We start from the raw sequence: 20,010 nt of genomic DNA, 5'->3' as shown, positions 1-20,010 counted from the left end.
AAGGGTCCATTTGGTTACCAACTCCATCATTTAGCTAGGGACCACCTGGAACTCCTCAAGGACCACTGGTGGAGAACCACTGCTTCAGGATAAAAGATACTGTAAAATAGGATTATTCCTTCTGTTGCTATGGGCATAAATCAGTCAATGATGACAAGCGTGATCCCTTCTAGGAGTATGCTGTAATTCCAACTGTTGTCACCTCTTCTATCTTGCCAACAGGCTGTCTTTTCAGGCATGGATAATGCCTGAAAAGACAGCCTGCGCCACTCGGTGGTGCGCTATGAGCTTGTAGATTTGCTATTTTTCAATAGCTAAATTATAACAATGTTTGAAACACCAAAAGGGGTTCCCGCCCAAAATGGGTTAAAGAAGCAGTTGTGTACGATCGCACGCCTTACCGATTGTTGTTGCAACACACTCAGAGGACTGAGTGCTAATTATCTGTTAGCTGCATAATGATAATGGCTGTCACACACTGCTGAGAAATATCTCCTGCACTGCCCTAGAAAAGTCCCCTGGAAGAGACACAAAAGGCATCTTGTTGTTTGCTGTATGGATCAGTAGATTTATGTAGTCTAACCAAGCAGATCAGTCCGCTAATTATCTGTTCACTTCATGCTGATGTTTTGGATTAGTTTAATGTCCCTCGGATGTTTACAAGGATTCCCCTTGTCTGGCAAATCCAAGCTAGTCTAGCAAATCATACTGGGCCTGTTGCTTATAGGGGTCATCAAGCTACTTGTCGCAAACCTGGTAATTGGCATTTTTACAAAGCTGTGGAGGATGCTGCTTCAAGGGTGTGCTCTCCAGAGGATGTCTAAAATGGTAGATGAGAGAAACGGTCTATTTTTGTCTCTCTCCTCTGTGGGTGACAGCTGCAGTCCGATATCATGCCCACCACTCCTGGATCCTGGCTGATCCATGCAGCCTCTCCAGGCCTGCTATCTATAATCCCAGACGAAATCCACTAAATCGGGGGGCTACCTCTTTATTGTGGGGGTTTAACTATTGTAGTAAACAGTGACTCCTGACTTGACTCGACATGTGATGATGATCCATCAAGTGCTAAGCCACCCCGTCTGTCTCTCTGTTGTTGTTTGTCTGTGGAACACCAGGCCGACGGCATGTCCAGACCAGGCTAGTGGAGCCCAGAGCGTCATCCCTGAACAGCGGAGATTGCTTTCTGCTGTTAACCCCGCATCACTGCTTCGTCTGGACGGGAGAGTTTGCCAACGTCATTGAGAAGAACAAGGTCAGTCTGACTATAGAAGTAGGCGAACAAACATTCTGTGAAAGTAGCAGATCTACACATGTTGCAACGGCGTTGCAACATGTGTAGATCAGTGTTAATTTTTTTAATTAGTCTTAGTCTTTTGAATAACACACCATTTAGTCTTAGTCTTTTGAATAACACACCATTTAGTCTTAGTCCTATTTAGTCTTCTGAAAAACCTTAGTCGACTTAGTCTTTAGTCTTAATGCAATGTTAATTTTGCCAGAAAAGATTTAGTCTTAGTCTTTTGAATACCACACCATTTAGTCTTAGTCCTATTTAGTCTTCTGAAAAACCTTAGTCGACTTAGTCTTTAGTCTTAGTCTTAGTCAACAAAATTAACACTGGTGAAAATCTGCTATAGGGCTGAACTGGGTCAAAAATGCGGCCCTGACATTTGGGCCGAGACCGGCCTACCACAACCCCCACGCAGATAGCACATACTCTACCGCCGTGCTCCATCGAGGCACACACACACAAACAAGCCCTAATACCACCACATTTACTGAAAGACATCCCACCATGTTCTGATAATTACTGTCTTTGTATTTGCTCCAACACACTTGGTGAATAGAAGGGCCCTGTGAACGTTGCTTCACAGCCTTGTGACCATGTGTGTTCAATGCCGAGGCACTCTGACACCAGCTTTAAAGGCTCTGTTGTTGTTAAGGGTGGGCTTCACGTGCAGGAAGTGTGTGTCTGTGTGTGTGTGTGTGTGTGTGTCATGTGGAGGGAAGTGAACAGCTGCAGGAAGCTCTACTCGGTCACAGTGACCAAGGCTATTGTTCAATGTTTGCCTGGCTGGCCCGATGGCCCCCAGATGACTGAGAGGGTCATTGACCTCTATCTGAGCGTAAGCCTCTTTTCCACTGCACCATAGAATGGTTCTGAGAACGGTACATAACTGTTGTATTTCTATTTACACACCGTTTGCCGCCTGAACCAACTGAACCCCAACATGCCTATTCTGGGGCTAACTAACATTCAGCAAAGATATTTAGTGTAGAGCGAAAACAATAAGAGACGGCCTAGTATAGAGAGCCGTCGGGAACCCGGTCAACTTTATGTATAGGGTTTAAGTGTTTTAACGATCTGGTATTCAATTAGGGCCCTAACAAAGTCAACTTTATGTATAGGGTTTAAGTGTTTTAACGATCTGGTATTCAATTATTGGTTTTAGGCCCTGCGGTGGAAAATCACTCCAAAGGCTTTTCCAAATGCATGTCTGAATATTTATTACTGCTAGACAGTTGAGGAGAGACGATACATTTTCAAATCCGCCTCTATTCATATTAGAATACAGTAGTTGTATAGACAATTCATTATGTTATCACATGGTTGATTAATGATTATAGACTATTTAAATCCCCTCCATGGCAATGCAAAATTAGGGATCTGGTAAAGGTATACAGTATTTTAATATTGGTCTCTAATGATGACTACTAGAGGTTCACGCGCCTTTCGATGTGCATGTCACGTGATCGTCCATAGCCGATTGGAAGTCCAGTTCCTGTTTCTGGGCCGTTTTAAAAGGCTGTTTTCTCTGAATCTAGGCGGCATCCACGGTGATGAAACAGAACGCAGACGTTCTGGGATCATTTCTGATGTTATGCTGTGTCAAGGTTACAATATTAAAGTTGACCTACCAGGTCAGTGTGATGCATTGCTGAGGAAGCCTGCTACTAGGTTACCTGGTCAGTGTGATTCATTGCTGAGGAAGCCTGCTACTAGGTTACCTGGTCAGTGTGATGCATTGCTGAGGAAGCCTGCTACTAGGTTACCTGGTCAGTGTGATGCATTGCTGAGGAAGCCTGCTACTAGGTTACCTGGTCAGTGTGATTCATTGCTGAGGAAGCCTGCTACTAGGTTACCTGGTCAGTGTGATGCATTGCCGAGGAAGCCTGCTACTAGGTTACCTGGTCAGTGTGATGCATTGCTGAGGAAGCCTGCTACTAGGTTACCTGGTCAGTGTGATGCATTGCCGAGGAAGCCTGCTACTAGGTTCAGATTATTTGCCTTTGGTGTCTTCGTGCATTAATCCTTACTGTAGATTACTAGACAGTAGGATTGTTATCTAATAAGAGTTGCACTCCATAATTACATACAGTACTCTCACAGAATGATTGATGGCACAGTATAGGCTACCAAACAACTATAGGCCAGCATTTTGAGGGATGCCTATTCAGAATGAAAGTAAAAGAGTAAATCAATCAATTTCTCAACTGAGTAATTACGTTGAAGTTACTTCTAATGGAATCAGAGAAAGCTAGGAATCTATAATCAAGTTAGTCTTATCTTCTGTAGGCTAAAGAGCTGGCCAACTTCATCCAGACCAAAAGGGACCTGGGCTGCCGTGCCAACTACGTACAAGTCATCGAGGAGGGAATCAACACACACAGTCAGGGTTCCAAGGAGTTCTGGAAGATTCTGGGAGGACAGGGCAGCTACCAGTGTAAGGATTTCAGCCTGTAACAGACATACAGTATAGACATAACATGCTTGAAACAAGTACGCTGTTTTACTATAATTTACTAGACGCCTCTACCTTTGGAGGGATGTTTTCATGTGAAGGACCCCCAAATTAATGTTTTGGGAAGGGCATACAGTATGTGGGTGACCAGTGACCACTGATGCCCATCTGAAAATATTTTGTGCCAGGGACAAGATTTGTAAGATAAGAAAAAAGGAAATAAGATATTTTTAAAATGGATCTACAACATCAACATGTTGCATTGTGACACGTTGAGCTTGTCGATTGACTATTTTCAAATAGCCATTTATATGGTTAAAGTGGTTAAACTGATTTTGATGGTATATTAACCAATTTTAGAAATTGTCTTCTTGCAATCAATCTTAAACCCTTGTTCTTTGCACCTTGTAGCAGCAGGGACACCAGATGAAGATGAACTGTACGAGGTAGCCATCATGGAGACAAACTGTATATACCGTCTGATAGATGACAAGCTGGTCCCTGATGATGACTTCTGGGCCAAGGTCCCACGCTGCTCCCTGCTCAGCTCCAAAGAGGTACTGTAAGACTTCTGGATGAAAGGCCCAGGTTGGACCCAAATTGTCGACACTAATTTCGTACTGTATAAGTGGTTCAGAGACGTGGGTTGACCCAGAGCCATTGAAAGGAGAGTTCTGCCAATGAGGGAGCAGAAAACAGCCCGGTCATGTGGTTCATGTAACAGCATTTGTCACTGAAAAGCCTATAGACTCCAATGCATTCCGTAAACTTCCGGTTCAGTCCTTTATCACACTTTGCCAATAGAAGTCTATGTAGAAGAGCCGCCATTGGACTGACCCCATGAAGTGAACAGAGTTGTCGTTACTCTCAACTATACGTCACTGGGTTGACCCAGTTAGACACACAGAATTAGACACACCCAATCTGATGATGTGTAGCATGATTGGATTTGGTTTGATTTTTGAGGGGCGCTAGCCCCTCCTATATACAGGTTTAAAGGTGTAGTGAAATGAAAAATTCTCATTTTTGTGTGTTTTTATATCAAAAGTCCATAAAAATATATTTTTTTATTACTTCCTGAAAACGAAAACGTGCTGCGTGATGACGTGTCGAGGCCCACATCGATAAAAGCCAATACAAATGAAGCTCACCCGTATCCTCTCCATATGTGCGCATCCGTGCAGCACAGATGCTATTGATTACAGAAATTCTCAGTTTTTATTCCCATTCCAGATAACATCCAGACAGTGTATTACTCGGTTTCAACTTAATCATCACGCTAAAATATGTATCTGAAAACATTATAGCGTAGAAATAAGCCACATAACAGGAAACTGGTACAGCTGGCCGTCTATTTGATTTGTAAACAAACACACACCACGCTGCTGCGTATAGCATAGCAACAGTCCCTAGCTACCGTCCCATCGCCTGAAGGGATGCGACGCTCTGATTGGTTCAGAAACTTTAGCCCGTTGTTTCAACTTGAAACCATTTGAAACTTCAAAATAAAATGTCCACCATTTCCGTTTCACTGCACCTTTATTTTTTTTGTTTTTAGTTCAATGTTTGTTTTAAAAACGCTCATTCCATGCCACAGGACGCCTTTGGACCCTCCCCTTTAACAATGAAGGGAACATTTACGTCATATTGTCTCTTTAATGTTTGTGTTGGCACAGTTTGTTTTACATCACCATTACATCACCTAATCAACATGAGTTAGACTTTAATGGCGCCCCTCACTTCACACGGATGTGATTTTTAAATCTATAGTTGCAGCCCTGTTGTTGATTAGTTTACAGTTCATGTTTTACAGTAGGTTTTAACAGCGGGCGACAGCCTGGCGTATTTTCCGGAAGTGCGTTATTGGTCTATGGGACCCGGCAACTACTGGCGATAGCAGGTGAAGAGGCGACAGACGGAAAGGGGGCGGAGGAATGTTGTTCAAAAACATGAAAATATTCTATCTTTTGGACGACATCGTCCGGCGATAGCCAATCAAATTCATGTGTTGCTTTGTTTACCCTCCACACGGTACCGTAATGACAGCAGGAAAGCCCACTATAGGAGATTTGTATCGCCCAGAGTCGCCACTGTTCGCCCGCTGTTAAAACGTAGGGTCAAAGTCTATCATTAGGAGAAAATGACACGTTCACTGTTGTTGGTTTCCTATGCAGGTTCTGGTGTTTGACTTTGGCAGTGAGATGTATATATGGCATGGGAAGGAAGTGACGTTGGCTCAGAGGAAGGTGGCCTTCCAGCTGGCCAAACACCTTTGGAACGGCACGTTTGACTACACCAACTGTGACATCAACCCACTGGACCCTGGAGAATGCAACTCGCTCATACCCAAGTATGAAAACTACAACAGATCTTACATTACATTACACACACTACTGAAGGTCATTCATGCCATGCTAAAAATACATACAGTACACACACACACACACACACACACAAACAAGCATATGTATTAATTAAGTAACTCCAAGCACAGTATGTAATCAAGTGCATTAATTGATTCATACAGTTAACCCAAACACGCGCCAGGTCCTTTATGTCAAGTCATATTACTTAGAGAAATGCATACGGTTAAGTTTGCATCAAGGACAACCCCCGTCAACTACTCCAAGGGCAGTAGCTCAGGCTGTGCATTCCCATGTTACATTCTTCCCTCCCACCACAGTGTCAGTGGTCAACTACTACTGTACACGGCGGTAAACAGCTGCTGTGTAAACGGCTCAGCATGTACAGCATCACAAGCTATAAATGGACAGGCTTCATCTCACCACTGAGGCAAACTGTCTCTCTCTTAGCTCCATGGAAAACTTGTACCGGTCCGTAGCTCCTAGTTAGCTACAGAAAAAAAAACCAATACAATAATGTATATTTAACAGTAACCAGATGCACTGCTTTATGCACACCACAGAACCACTACTATATCTGTGTGCCTGGTGCATCAAGAGGACTTCAATCAAATACCCTCTTATAGAACAAAGCGGAGATCCGGGCACACTTTCAGGCCTGACGTCGAAATTTAAAAAAAAACGTTTTCTAAATCATGACAATTTTCTGAAAGATTTGAGGCACATTTTAATGATTTTTCAAAAATAGCAGACCTACAAGTTCATAGCGCGCCACTCGGTGGCACGCTATGAGCTTGTAGATCTGCTATTTTTCAATAGCTAAATTATAACATGTTTAAAACACCAAAAAGGGTTCCCGCCCAGAATGGGTTAATGTTAAAAAGGAAGAAAACTTTATTGAACCGACATGTTTCGACCTATACGGTCTTCATCAAGTACCCCTTTGGTTGAATTGTTGAATGAACTTGTATACTGTAGTTGCGTGAACAGTCTCTCGTTTGCTCTATACCTGTAGGAAAGGCCAGGGCCGTCCCGACTGGGCTGTGTTTGGCAGGCTAACCCAACACAATGAGACAACCCTGTTCAAGGAGAAGTTCCTGGACTGGAGTGACTCCAGGAAGACACCCAGTCCCACTAAGAACGGCAACGACCACGTGAATGAACAAAAGGTATAGTTCTGACTTTTCTCCTAGGTGATGATGTGGGAGCAGAACACATTTAGTTCTTAGTTTGACATAAGTTAGACGATATATGAAGAAGTTAGGTTATGGCTGAACGATTTTGGCCTTTTTTTGTGACCCAATTACTGAATTTAACCAGGTAATCTAGGGACCATCATTGACAAACAGAATGAAAAGGGTATCTCTTCCCTGGGGAGAAATAATGTAATAATATAATATGTGTAGACGTCTTCTTGACTGGGACACAGGAAGCAACAGAATTAGAGATGCACAAAAAAACCTTCCCTCTCCCCACTATTTGACATTTAATTCCCTCTCCCTCCTATGTCTTGATTGGTCAATATATCCTTGGGCAAACATTACGGGTCCCCCCCCACGTTTTTAAATCCGCCGCCCTGTCATTAGGAGCAGTCCTGTTCGGAGCAGCCGCGGGCATACAACGCCTCCCTGATGCTGCCCGTCCGCCAGGCGCCGGTTCGCACCGTGCTGGACGGAGTCAACGTGGGGCGGGGCTACGGCCTGGTGGAGGGCGAAGAGAGGCGGAACTACGAGATCAGCACGCTGGCCGTGGAGGTGTGGCACATCCTGGAGTTCGACTACAGCCGCCTGCCGCGCCAGAGCATCGGCCAGTTCCACGAGGGAGACACCTACGTGGTGAAGTGGAAGTACATGGTCAGCGTCGCAGGTCAGTGACACGGCTACCATGGAAAAAGTACTCCATTGTTTTACTTGACCCATTTAGGACTGAGGCCGATTCTAAAAAAAATCTTCTAAATCCTAAAACCTAAAACCCCCATCTGAAAATAATCAAAATATGTCCCCCCCCCCCCGCCCAGATGCAAAGATTTGAGATAAAAACGTACGCCCTGAAAGAATATATATTCAAAGATTTGTGCCACATTTTCACGATTTTTCAAAAATAGCAGATCTACAAGCTCGTAGCGCGGCACTCGGTGCTGCGCTATGAGCTTGTAGATCTGCTATTTTTCAATAGCTAAAGTATAACATAATGCTTAAAACACCCAAAGTGGTTCCCGTCCTGAATGGGTTTAAGTAAAGGTATCAATACTGCTTTATCAAGACATGGTAAAGTGTAGTAGGTGTACAGTGTACGTCTACCATAGCCTGACACAGTCTGAGGGAGATACTGCACCTCCCACATGGTGAAGTAGAGTTACATGTTTAGTGAAATGTCTCCCATTGCCTGTACCTACCTGACCTATCTTAGCCCCATCTGTGACCTCCCCCTCTGCTGTAGCTCTGGGACTTGGTCACATAGCCCAAAGCCATTTAAAAAATGAAAATCGCTGGGAAATAACCTTTTAAAGAATATTTCTTTGACAGGCCATTCTGAAGGTCTATGACCGAAAGCTTGCTATACAAATATAAGAAAATCAGATGACACAGACGTGTACCTGGTAGGTCTGCTGAACAGATGCTCTCTTAGTTTTGGTCTTTGCAGGCACCCAACCTCCTATACTGTAGCTAGACTGGTGATCTAGTCCCCATATAAGAGCTTGGCTAGCGATGATAGTAATGTCAATCACCTCTCCTTTTTATCTACACTAGTATCTCTCCTGTTACCACACTGCACTCTCATTCTGTCTCTTTCTGTCTTTTTGTCATTGCTCTTTGATGTTTGCTAATGATCTGTTTCTGCTGATCTCTCAGTGGGGAAGAGACATAATCCAGAGCAGATGAGGACATCGGGAGCCGGCAAGGAGAAGTGCTGCTATTTCTTTTGGCAAGGACGCAACTCCACCGTCAGTGAGAAGGGGACGTCGGCTCTTATGACAGTGGAGCTGGATGAGGAGAGGGGAGCGCAGGTACGGCTGCACATACAGGGTTTCCGACCGAAGGAACCATATCTGATTTAACCCATTTAGGCCTGACGTCGAAATTAAAAAGAAAGTATTCTGAAAGAATATATATTCAAAGATTGGTGCCGCATTTTCACGATTTTTCAAAAATAGCAGACCTACAAGCTCGTAGCGTGCCACTCGGTGGCGCGCTATGAGCTTGTAGATCTGCTATTTTTCAATAGTTAAAGTATAACATAATGCTTATAGTTAAAACACCAAAAGGGGTTCCCGCCAAAAATGGGCTAATGTACTGCTGTACTGTTATGTTACTGAATGTAGCCACTAGATGGCAATGTCAGTCTTACATGCACAACCTCAGGTACTCGCTCATTTCAACTCCAATTAAGTAATAATTCATGGAATTACTCCATGAATTATTATTCCCATGCACACTTGATGCACATTTCATATCTGTTAACTTATTTCCTATGTTGCACAACAGACTGTGAAAAACAATGAGACTGTTGGCCTCATGGCTCGGCAAGGCTTAAATACTTTACAAACTATTTTTACTGTGAAACACTGTCACACACTTTATATTCGATTTGTTCTTTTACATTTTATATTGGTATATTACTAGAGCGGTGCCCGGGGGGGGTGGTTCTGGACAACCGTGGGTAGTGTAACTGCAATTCATGGGAAGCTTGGACAAAATAATTTCACACTCCTTTGTGACGTGGCAATAAACTGAAATGGAAGTTGTCTATAATTCTCTATCTGTTTGTGTGTGTGTCTCTCTCATGAACATGTTTGTGACCTCTCTACCTCCTTCAGGTGCAGGTCCTGCAGGGCAAGGAGCCACCATGTTACCTTCAGTGCTTCAAAGGAGGGATGGTCATCCACTCGGGCAAGAGAGAGGAGGAGGCGGACAGCTCCCAGAGTAAGAGCACGTCATGAATGCATTGAATTTATGAAGGCTATGACTTGTCAATTCAGCAGTGGTGTATCGCTATTAACCCATTTTGGGCGGGAACCCCTTTTGGTGTTTTAAAGCATTATGTTATACTTTAGCTATTGAAAAATAGCAGATCTACAAGCTCATAGCACGGCACTGAGTGCCGCGCTACGAGCTTGTAGGTCTGCTATTTTTTTTTAATCGTGAAAATGTGGTGCAAATCTTTGAATATATTCTTTCAGAGCGAACGTTTTTAAGTCAAATCTTTGCTTCTGTGGGGTCCCTGGAATAATATATTTTCAGATGGGGGTCGGCGGCCAATTACAGATAATTCTTGGGGTCATTGACATGAAAAAGAAGACATTTTTTAAATGTCGACGTCAGGCCCTAAATGGGTTAAAATTAGTGTACAGCAGCAGGTAGTGGAACTGGAAGGGATGGTGTGTTCCTCGACGTGCATTGCATCCTCCTCACTGTCAGGTGAAAATAAACTGCATGTGTATAGGAGGAGACTTGTGGTTGTCTCACTCCTCCCCAGACTAACTAGTGGCGATAGGTGTTAATTTCTCGAGAGGAATTTGCATAACGTCTAAATTGGTGCAGAAATTGACAAATGTAAAATAAAGTGTAAAAAATGATTAATCATCTACCTCGCTAGATGGTAGTAGGTAGGTGTACAGTATAGCTATAGTTGGCGTTAAACAGTACTGACTGACAACTTTTGGCCATGATTCAGTCCCTTCCCTTCTATCACCTCTCTGGGCCCCTCATTGCTAACATCCACTCTCATCAGCCACGAACCTTGCTGTGACTTTTGTCAGTAATTTCAAGTTTGACAACCAAATCAGTTCTGTGGGCAAACTCAGTTTCTTTCAACTTAGGCTCTTGGCTAGGATAAAGGCCTATCTCTTGACCTCTCAGAGGCTCCATTACTGCAACTCTCTGTATGTAGGCATCGATCAGGTGACTGCAGCTCGTGCAAAATGCTGCCGTCCCCCACCACCGCACTGGCAAGAAAAAGCTCGACCACATCATCCCGGTCCTCCCGTCACACCATTGGCTTCCCGTCTGTTTTAGAATAGATTTTATTATGTTTACTTTTAAAGCAATATGGTCTGCCTCCCCATAATCAGAATGTATACAGTCTCACACCCCAGCCAGAGCCCTGAGGTCGGCTGCCCAGAACTAGATACAAGACCAGAGGTGACCGAGCCTTTGTAGCAGCCAGCCCCAGACTCTGGAACTCTCTTAAATAAAGATCATTGTTTTCATTTTTCACCCCAGCCTTTATCTCTGCTTGACTGTGTAAACCCTGGCCTTTTTATACAGTTGTGTAATGTTTTCATGTGTTTGCCTCTTTCTTTTTTTTTTTTTTACAATATTTATTTTATTTGGAAAAAGCAGTACAAAAACATCATTTATATGCATACATAGGACACAAGTGCAGTTTCCAGGATTTTTTTTTTTTCACCCCTCTTCCCTCCCTCCCCCCTCCAAGTGACTCCATCTCCAGTGTCTCTGTGTCCTTGCTTTCTTCCGGACTACATATGGCGTCAGGTCAACACTTGACAGGGGCAAAGGGCAATATTGCTCCAGAGTGTACATTTCAGAACGCGAGAAATAAGAAAGAGCGGGCAGACAAAAAGAGTAAAACAGACAAAAGAAAAAGACAAAAAAAACAATCAAGAAACGAAAGTATTTACAACATTGCTGAGGGGGACAAAAACAAAACAACTTTGGATTTCGACCATGAGAGGAGGAAGGGTGTCTTAAACATTTTCTACAACGATCATAAAGCAGGCTATTAGGGCCAGTGAGATCACACAAAGTCAGCTCTCAGAGGTGTTTGCCTCTTTCAATTCTTCATGTTTGAATCTTTTCTCTCATTCTTGTTAGTTTGTTTTGAAATTGACCTTGGTTGACGTAAATGTGCTTTATAAATGTTTGTGTTGAGGTACAGTATGTAGAAACAATATGGCCCTTAGTCTGTCATATATTGTGGAAGGAAGAAACAAATGTACAATCTAGCCTGCAAAGTACTCAATGAGGTGACGCCCTCTGTTCATTTTTTCCTGCACACAATATGTTGCACTTCCTAACATGATTCAATTTCAAGCGCAATGTAACATCGCGACAATAGCAGAATGTTATTTCCCCATCTAGGTGAGACACTTCATTTGATTTTAACAATGAACTGTGTGTTTTGTATCCTGTTTATGCAACCAGTGCTCATCCCACACAAGTACAGATGATCAAATCGCCTCGTGCATTCAGCTAGTGATCTGTGTCTCCTTGTGCCCCCCCCCCCCCCCCCCCCCCCATAGCTCTCTACTGTACTATGAAATAAAGCAGGTGTGCCTTGAAATGTCAATTTAACCCATTAAGACCTGAGGATGATTCTACAAATGCCTTCTAAATCAGTAGTTCTCTCACTTTCAAGATATTTCAAAAATGTAAAAAAAATAAAATACAAGGCTTTCCAGGTTAAAGAAATATTGATTGAGAAATGTTTGAGGTTCTGTTTACCTCATACTTCCAATATATAAATAATTACGATCGTCTGTCATTTTTTTCCATGATTTGTTTGATCCATAAGTTTTATCATTTATCTGTCGATTAATTCAGAGATGTATTAATATTAAATTCCGTCCCTCTTCCTCCCCCGTGCAGATGACTGGCGCCTGTACTGCGTGCGGGGGGAGGTGGCAGTAGAGGGCCACCTGCTGGAGGTGGCGTGTCACTGCAACAGCCTGCGGTCGCGGGTCTCCATGCTGCTGCTGAGCGTGAGCCAGGCTCTCATCTACCTGTGGCACGGCTGCAAGTCCCAGGCACACACGCAGGAGGTGGCTCGCACCGCAGCCAATAAGATCAAAGAACTGTGAGTAGGACACGCACGGCAGCCAATAAGATCAAAGAGCAGTGAGTAGGACACTCACGGCAGCCAATAAGATCAAAGAACAGTGAGTAGGACACGCACGGCAGCCAATAAGATCAAAGAACAGTGAGTAGGACACGCACGGCAGCCAATAAAATCAAAACTGTGAGTAGGACGCGCACGGTAGCTAATAAGATCAAAGAGCAGTGAGTAGGACACGCACGGCAGCCAATAAGATCAAAGAGCAGTGAGTAGGACACGCACGGCAGCCAATAAGATCAAAGAGCAGTGAGTAGGACACGCACCGCAGCCAATAAGATCAAAGAACAGTGAGTAGGACACTCACGGCAGCCAATAAGATCAAAGAACAGTGAGTAGGACACAGATATACGCTTTTTTCCCTCGGCAAAAAAGAAAAAAAAATTGACGTGCACACTGGGTTAGAAAACTGTCATCCAGCAGAGACTTCTAAAAGTATCTACTGGTGAGAAACTGATAATAATGATATTAAATATAACTTTATTTGTATTGCACTTTTTTAAACAAAGTTACAAAGTGCTTGAACAATCAAAACGGTAATGAAACAACAATAATGCAACAATAGTAGAAAAACAACAGGACAATAAAAAACAAGATATATCTTGTGTCTGAACTTACAAACGATAACAAGGAGATAAAAGGCCATCCTGTAGAAATGGGATTTTAAGAGGGTCTTAAAACTCGTTAATGATCTGGTTAACCCGAGTTCCTCTGGTAGGCTGTTCCAGAGTCTGGGGGCCTTTATGAGGATGATGAGGATGAAATGTCTTTTATTAGAATTCAGTGTGAGTGACACTGTTGTCTTTGTTCAGCTGTCCGCTAGAAACCGGCTTCCACCCTAGCAGCAAGGTGACCATCCGTGAATTTGATGAAGGAGCAGAGTCCACGGGCTTCTGGGAAGCCTTGGGGAGGAGAGACCGGAAAGCCTACGACTGCATGCTGCAAGGTCGGTGGATCCACTGTTGATTTCGTAAACTACATTTTTTCACTGATGAAAATTAAATGAAAACTAAGCTATGATGACTGTCTAACTGTCTATAACTAACACAATTTTCATCAACAAATAAAAACTACACTAAAATGTTAGGAAGGGACTAGTGGACAAGAGATCTAGTATAAGTAAAATACACAAGTCATGGTTGCATGCTGAAAATAGCCAATCTACAAGCTCACAACACGTCGCACAGGTTACAAGCGTCCAGGTAAGAGTAAGAAAAAGTACTGTTGTGTATAATACAGATCAATGGTAAACGACGGTAAAAAACAACAAATTAAGTGTCCATTACAGTCAGTCAGTGCGTCATTAAGTGTCTCCCTGTATCTGGTCATAAGAAATAAATACATTTGTAAATCTGACCTTTTTGACCCTTAGACCCTGGGAGGTTCAACTTCACGCCACGCCTCTTCCTGCTGAGCAGCAGCTCAGGGGAGTTTTCAGCCGTGGAGTTCTTCTACCCTGCCAGAGACCCACAGCTGGTCAACTCCCTGCCGTACCTGCAGGAAGACCTCTACACAGCCTCACAACCAGGTACACACATTTCGATTTCTTTATTTGAATCCACAAATTACAATTCATTTTACAAGGAAACAAATATACAGTAACGGGGTTGACAGTTCATGTTCACTTAACCCATTTTGGGCGGGAACCCCTTTTGGTGTTCGCATTATGTTATGCTTTAGCTATTGAAAAATAGCAGATCTACAAGCTCATAGCGCGCCACCGAGTGGCGCGCTACGAGCTTGTAGGTCTGCTATTTTTGAAAAATCGAAGAACGACTGACATAGAAACACAGCTTTTTCAGAAAACTGTCAGGACGTAGAAGACATTTTTAGAATATGATCTCAGGTCAAAATGGGTTAAGGATACACACACACACACACACACACACACACACACACACACACACACACACACACACACGTCCTTTGCCTGATGCAATGAACAACAAATGCTGACCAGCCTAGTCGTGTATATATATGCATCATCAGGTTGATCTTACTGTCCCCATTTCTCTCTCTCCGTGTTCAGCCCTGTTCCTGGTGGACAACCACCATGAGGTCTACCTGTGGCAGGGCTGGTGGCCCCAGGACAGTGAGAGCACTGGATCGGCACGCATCCGCTGGGACGCGGACAGGAAGTGTGCCATGGAGACTGTGCTGCAGTACTGCAGAGGTATGCAACATGGCCACGGCAACGTTGTGGGTCACACGACTGTCCAAGAGACATGCTGTCTGTGGCATGACTAAATGAAAATACAGTCACTGTAACTCACGGTTGATACGTTACAATTACATGTTCGAGTCAAACACTGCAGTGAAACGTTAACGGTGAAATGTTGCAGCGAAATGTCGCTGTGAAACGATATAGTCGATTATTACAGTGAAACAGCTTCAGTCTAAAGTTGCAATGAATCACTGTAGTGACACATTTGAGTTCTTTGACAAATTTGACAATGTGTATAGCAGAATGCACCCAATCCCAGCCAGGCCATAAGACAAAACAAATATGCACTTGTTTTCCTTTTATAATGTGTTTCTGTTGCACTTTGTCTTAGTCGGCTTCATTTTTTTCCCCAGTTTGTTTTTGTAAGGCACTTTGAATTGCCATTCAATGAATGTGCTATACAATCCTTGTTATTATCTTCCACAGAGAAGAATGAGAAGAAGCCTCCCAAATCCTATCTCATCCATGCTGGTCTTGAACCTCTGACTTTCACCAACATGTTCCCTTGCTGGGAGCACAGGGAGGACATCGCCGAGATCACAGAAAGGGTAGGTTGTTGTCTAACACTGCAGGCTATACTGGATGTGCGCTCTTGTAGGTGATCTGTAAACGTTGTCACATGGTAGTGATTTGGGTTTTATTCGAGATTGGAAATAATACTTAAATATGGGAAATATCTTCTTACCGGAAGAAAACTGTGGTAAAAGCAGAGGTATTGCCCTTCTAGCATTGGCCAGGAAGGTGCTAGCATGCTACTTTGGCAGACTTTCAGTAAGTCCAGCATCTTCCAGAACAGGATCCCATCAAGGAAGTCTCATTTGTCTGGTTTGGAAACCTGGACAAGAAACACCCAATAATCCTCCTTTGCAACATCAAATGATCAGCATTAAGTCCCTGCTAAAGAAAAAGTGACATACATTGTTAATTGTAAATTCATTATGACCATGGATATGCTCTAAAAGTGTGTAAATACGTTTTTTCTTTTTAGATTTCAGCTGGTCTTTAATGTCTGAAGTATGCTACTGTATATAAATGATGTGTGTGTGTGCATGCACGTTACCAGGAGGCAGAGGTGTGTAACCAGATCATTCTGGTAGAAGACGTTCTCGCCAGGCTGTGTAAGACCACCTACCCACTGGCAGACCTGCTGGCTCGGCCGCTGCCTGAGGGAGTGGACCCCCTCCGGCTGGAGGTCTATCTGACCGATGAGGACTTTCAGGTGAGACCCAGCATTTTGGTGATTGATACTGATGTAACCTATAAGGCCCAAACCACACCAATGCAACTACTTGCAACAAAACAGTTTTAAGGACATGTCACACCAATGCAGCTCCTTGCAACTGCCATTGGGGATAATGGTTGCACAGGCCCGGCCCTTCCCATCTGGGGGCCCAAAGCTGGGGGGGGGGGGGCATTTGGCTGTAGCTCAAAGTGAACATTACTCGGGTATCTAGTCTGACCTTAGCCCGTGTTAATAAAGAAAAACGTCCAAGACTCATTCAAAAATCTATGAAGGTGGCTGTTATCTCTGGAACGGAAAGTCCAATCTGCTCAGTTCAAACTTGTTGGATGCATGTTTTAGAGGACATGTTCGGGGGTGCCTCTAGCAACTGCCGGGGCCCTAGGTAGTCGCGTAGTTTGCATATACGGTGGGCCGGCACTGTGGTAGCATGCAACTACTCGCAAACGTTTGGTTGCAAGGAGTTGCCTGGCGAGTCATTGGTGTGGTTTGGGCTTCCTGGAATGCACCTGTGTACATGTGTCAAATGTGTGATAACAGTTTATGATATAATAATAACTGTGTTGTCCAGGTGTCATGATGGTACTGTACATGTCTTTGCTGTCTCATGTGGACTGGACACCCTTTCCTCAAAATATCCCCTTTCTCTCTCTCTCTTTCTGACTCCCTCTTTTCTGTGTCGGATCATGGGACACCACACATGTGACACATTTCCTTATGTTTTCAGTCATCCTCTCTCCATTGCCTGTCTCTCTGATACTTAACCTGTTTCATTCACTCCACCCTCCAGGGTGTTGTAGGGGCTGATGGGAAGGTGAGTCCTCTGACGTGAGCATGGCCAGGCCCGACAACAAGCATTCATTCAACCTCATCACCCATAATTCTCTTTTTTTTTTTCTCGAATCTTAACGTACTCTTCCGTTTCTGTCACAAATCACATTTAAGCACTTTCAACCTGCTGTCTAGTATGTCATTATAGGCAAACATTTTCAAAAAATATTCACAAATGGCAAAAATAGCCAATCTACAAGCTGGGGCTTGTAAATGGGGTATTTGTGCCAAGCAACACCATCATATGACAAAGTGTAAGATAGGGCTTGAGTGGTTATGACATCTCACTTGTGAATGTTGTTTTTTCGGCATGTTGTTCACTCACAGCCAGGCTACAAAACAAGTTGTGTGGTTTCACTTTTCTGAATGTGTGATAATTACTCTTTGGTCCAAGCTGATGGGACATTGTTGTTGGAAAGAATGACGTGTGGTTTTCATCTGCATGAGTGTATTCTCGTAGACACTTCTTACATCATTGCATTTCTCATCTGGGAGATGAGAGACAAGTTTTGGGAAGCATTCCCCAAATTGGGTTTGTGAAATACGGTATTAAAAGACAGACTATACTCATCCATAACACCTGTGTTATTGTGTAATGTAATTAACATTTTTTTTAACGTAATCAATGAATCTGATATTATCGTACGACGTATGTAGACCATAGAATGATGATAAACTTTGGTTATAAACTACACAATTATGGTAATCTGAAGCCAAATGGGCATCTTGAAATTGCTTAATATTTTTACGCAGCAGTCAAAAACCTAAATAAATTGTATAGAACAATTGAATGCAGAGTCACAGACAAGCATTCATATTTTGGTGAACCTTCTTTACATAATGCATAACTAAACCGATTATTTAGTTGATCACATTCTTTATGGATTATCCTATGAATCGTTTCAGACCCCGTGTCTTAGTGCAGGGGTTCTCAACGTTTTTGGCCGGGGACCCCCGGAAATGCTTTGGCAATGTCTCGGGACCCCCGCCCCGCCCCCTCCCGACCCCCAATATAAATTGACTGCTACAATAACCTTAAACCATTTTGGGCGGGAACCCCTTTTGATGTTTTAAGCATTGTTATAATTTAGCTATTGAAAAATAGCAGATCTACAAGCTCATAGCGCGCCACCGAGTGGCGCGCTATGAACTTGTAGGTCTGCTATTTTTGAAAAATCGTGAAAATAAAATTTTAAAAAAATCTTTTTTTTCTTTTTTTTTTGGAAAATATTTTAGGGACCCCCCAAAATAATTTGGCGACCCCCCGAGGGGTCGCGACCCACGGGTTGAGAACCCCTGTCTTAGTGCAGCGGGTTCTGAATATCTTGCGTGTTTGTACTCCCACAGAAAGCTTTGGAGATGACAAGAGAGGAGTATGAAAGTTTGGCCAGCTGGAAGCAGGGTAAGCTGAAGAAAGTCAAAGGATTGTTCTAAAAGGTCGAGACAGACGACCATGACGACATCACAGACCACTGATGTGCAGATATGTTATGTCAGACTGGAGCGGGACGCGCCGGGCCACCGCTTCTGGACTACTCGATCTCCCTCCTCTTGTTCACCTCTGCAAAGGTGAACAAGAGCCTTCGGGTCTGCCTCTCTACTGAACAAATGCTGGGAGAGAAAAAAAAAACTAATAATGGAGGGATGAGGAGGAGAGGAGAAGAGGAAGCGGTCAATAAGCGGAGGTGTGTGAACCTTTCGTGTCGGTTTTCCATCGTTATCCTTCCTTTTTTGTGTTGGGTTTTCTCTGCGTAGGACTCGGATGTACTGTAAATGGATGCTCTTATAAATATGTACATGTGTGTGGGAGGGTGTGTACTGTGAATGTGTGCGTGCGAGTGTGTTAATGTGGCACTTTTTTGAATGGACTGTAGTTATGTTTGTACATATGTGTATACAGACCAACCATTGCCCCTTATAGGACTCCCTAAAACCAAGTGTTTTCACCTGGACGGGCGTGGTTTTTGCAGGACGTCGTGGCGTACGCTTTGGCGAGCCCCGGCATGGCCGTCTCGGCCACGTGCTCCGAGTTGCACGTTCATGAGTTTTAGTTACGTTAGTTTTGTAATACACCAGTCATGCTAACATTTCAATCATGTCATAACATGTGCCCCATATCATGTGCCATGAAAATATTGGATGAAATAAAGAATGTTTTTTAATTCAACAAAAGCATGTGTTTTTTTACATCACTTGGCAAGAGAGTGCATGCAAAAGTGGGCCGGCCCAAGCAAGGCATGAGCCGAGTGGTGCAATGGCCGTGCTGCTGAGTCAGCGCCAGCGGCGGACACAGTATTATACTCAATAATTTGTACTCTTGAAAGCTTGATTATTTACTAAAGTATATTTTCACACACCGAAAATGGCTGATCTGCACGCTCGACGCGTTGTGACGTTCATAAAAATAGCATCACCGTCCTAAAATGATGATGTCCTCACAAATTGTGTGTGTGTGTGTGTGTGTGTGTGTGTGTGTGTGTGTGTGTGTGTGTGTGTGTGTGTGTGTGTGTGTGTGTGTGTGTGTGTGTGTGTGTGTGTGTGTGTGTGTGTGTGTGTGTGTGTGTGTGTGTGTGTGTGTGTGTGTGTGTGTGTGTGTGTGTGTGTGTGTGTGTGTGTGTGTGTGTGTGTGTGTGTGTGCGTTTCACCGTTTGAACACTGCCGCTTCAATGTAATGACACACATGGCAACACAATAATAGCCTCTAGTCTGTCATGGCCAGACTAATGTCATTCTATTTCATTTTTTTGTATATAT

General features: G+C 43.5%; 1 protein-coding gene across 1 annotated transcript in view; it reads left to right on the top strand.

Annotated features, from left to right (window-relative positions):
* svila (supervillin a) overlaps positions 1-19,435 on the top strand; it is a gene marked incomplete at its 5' end in the record, with an annotated part of 38,851 nt that extends 19,416 nt beyond the window's left edge. Inside the window, 16 exons of the mRNA XM_079489818.1 lie at positions 1,119-1,255; positions 3,581-3,728; positions 4,158-4,303; positions 5,921-6,096; positions 7,125-7,278; positions 7,696-7,975; positions 8,962-9,116; positions 9,927-10,032; positions 12,718-12,925; positions 13,774-13,907; positions 14,334-14,489; positions 14,991-15,134; positions 15,612-15,733; positions 16,249-16,404; positions 17,216-17,239; positions 18,604-19,435. Of these exons, the coding sequence (XP_079345944.1) occupies positions 1,119-1,255; positions 3,581-3,728; positions 4,158-4,303; positions 5,921-6,096; positions 7,125-7,278; positions 7,696-7,975; positions 8,962-9,116; positions 9,927-10,032; positions 12,718-12,925; positions 13,774-13,907; positions 14,334-14,489; positions 14,991-15,134; positions 15,612-15,733; positions 16,249-16,404; positions 17,216-17,239; positions 18,604-18,690 (2,333 nt within the window). The remainder of the gene's footprint in view (positions 1-1,118; positions 1,256-3,580; positions 3,729-4,157; positions 4,304-5,920; positions 6,097-7,124; positions 7,279-7,695; positions 7,976-8,961; positions 9,117-9,926; positions 10,033-12,717; positions 12,926-13,773; positions 13,908-14,333; positions 14,490-14,990; positions 15,135-15,611; positions 15,734-16,248; positions 16,405-17,215; positions 17,240-18,603) is intronic.
* Positions 19,436-20,010: the final 575 nt, after the last annotated feature.

Source organism: Electrona antarctica, assembly GCF_951216825.1.
Source record: "Electrona antarctica genome assembly, chromosome: 20".
NCBI lineage: Eukaryota > Metazoa > Chordata > Actinopteri > Myctophiformes > Myctophidae > Electrona > Electrona antarctica.
The sequence above is the reverse complement of the archived record's forward strand: the minus strand, read 5'-3'. Positions and strand labels throughout refer to the sequence as shown.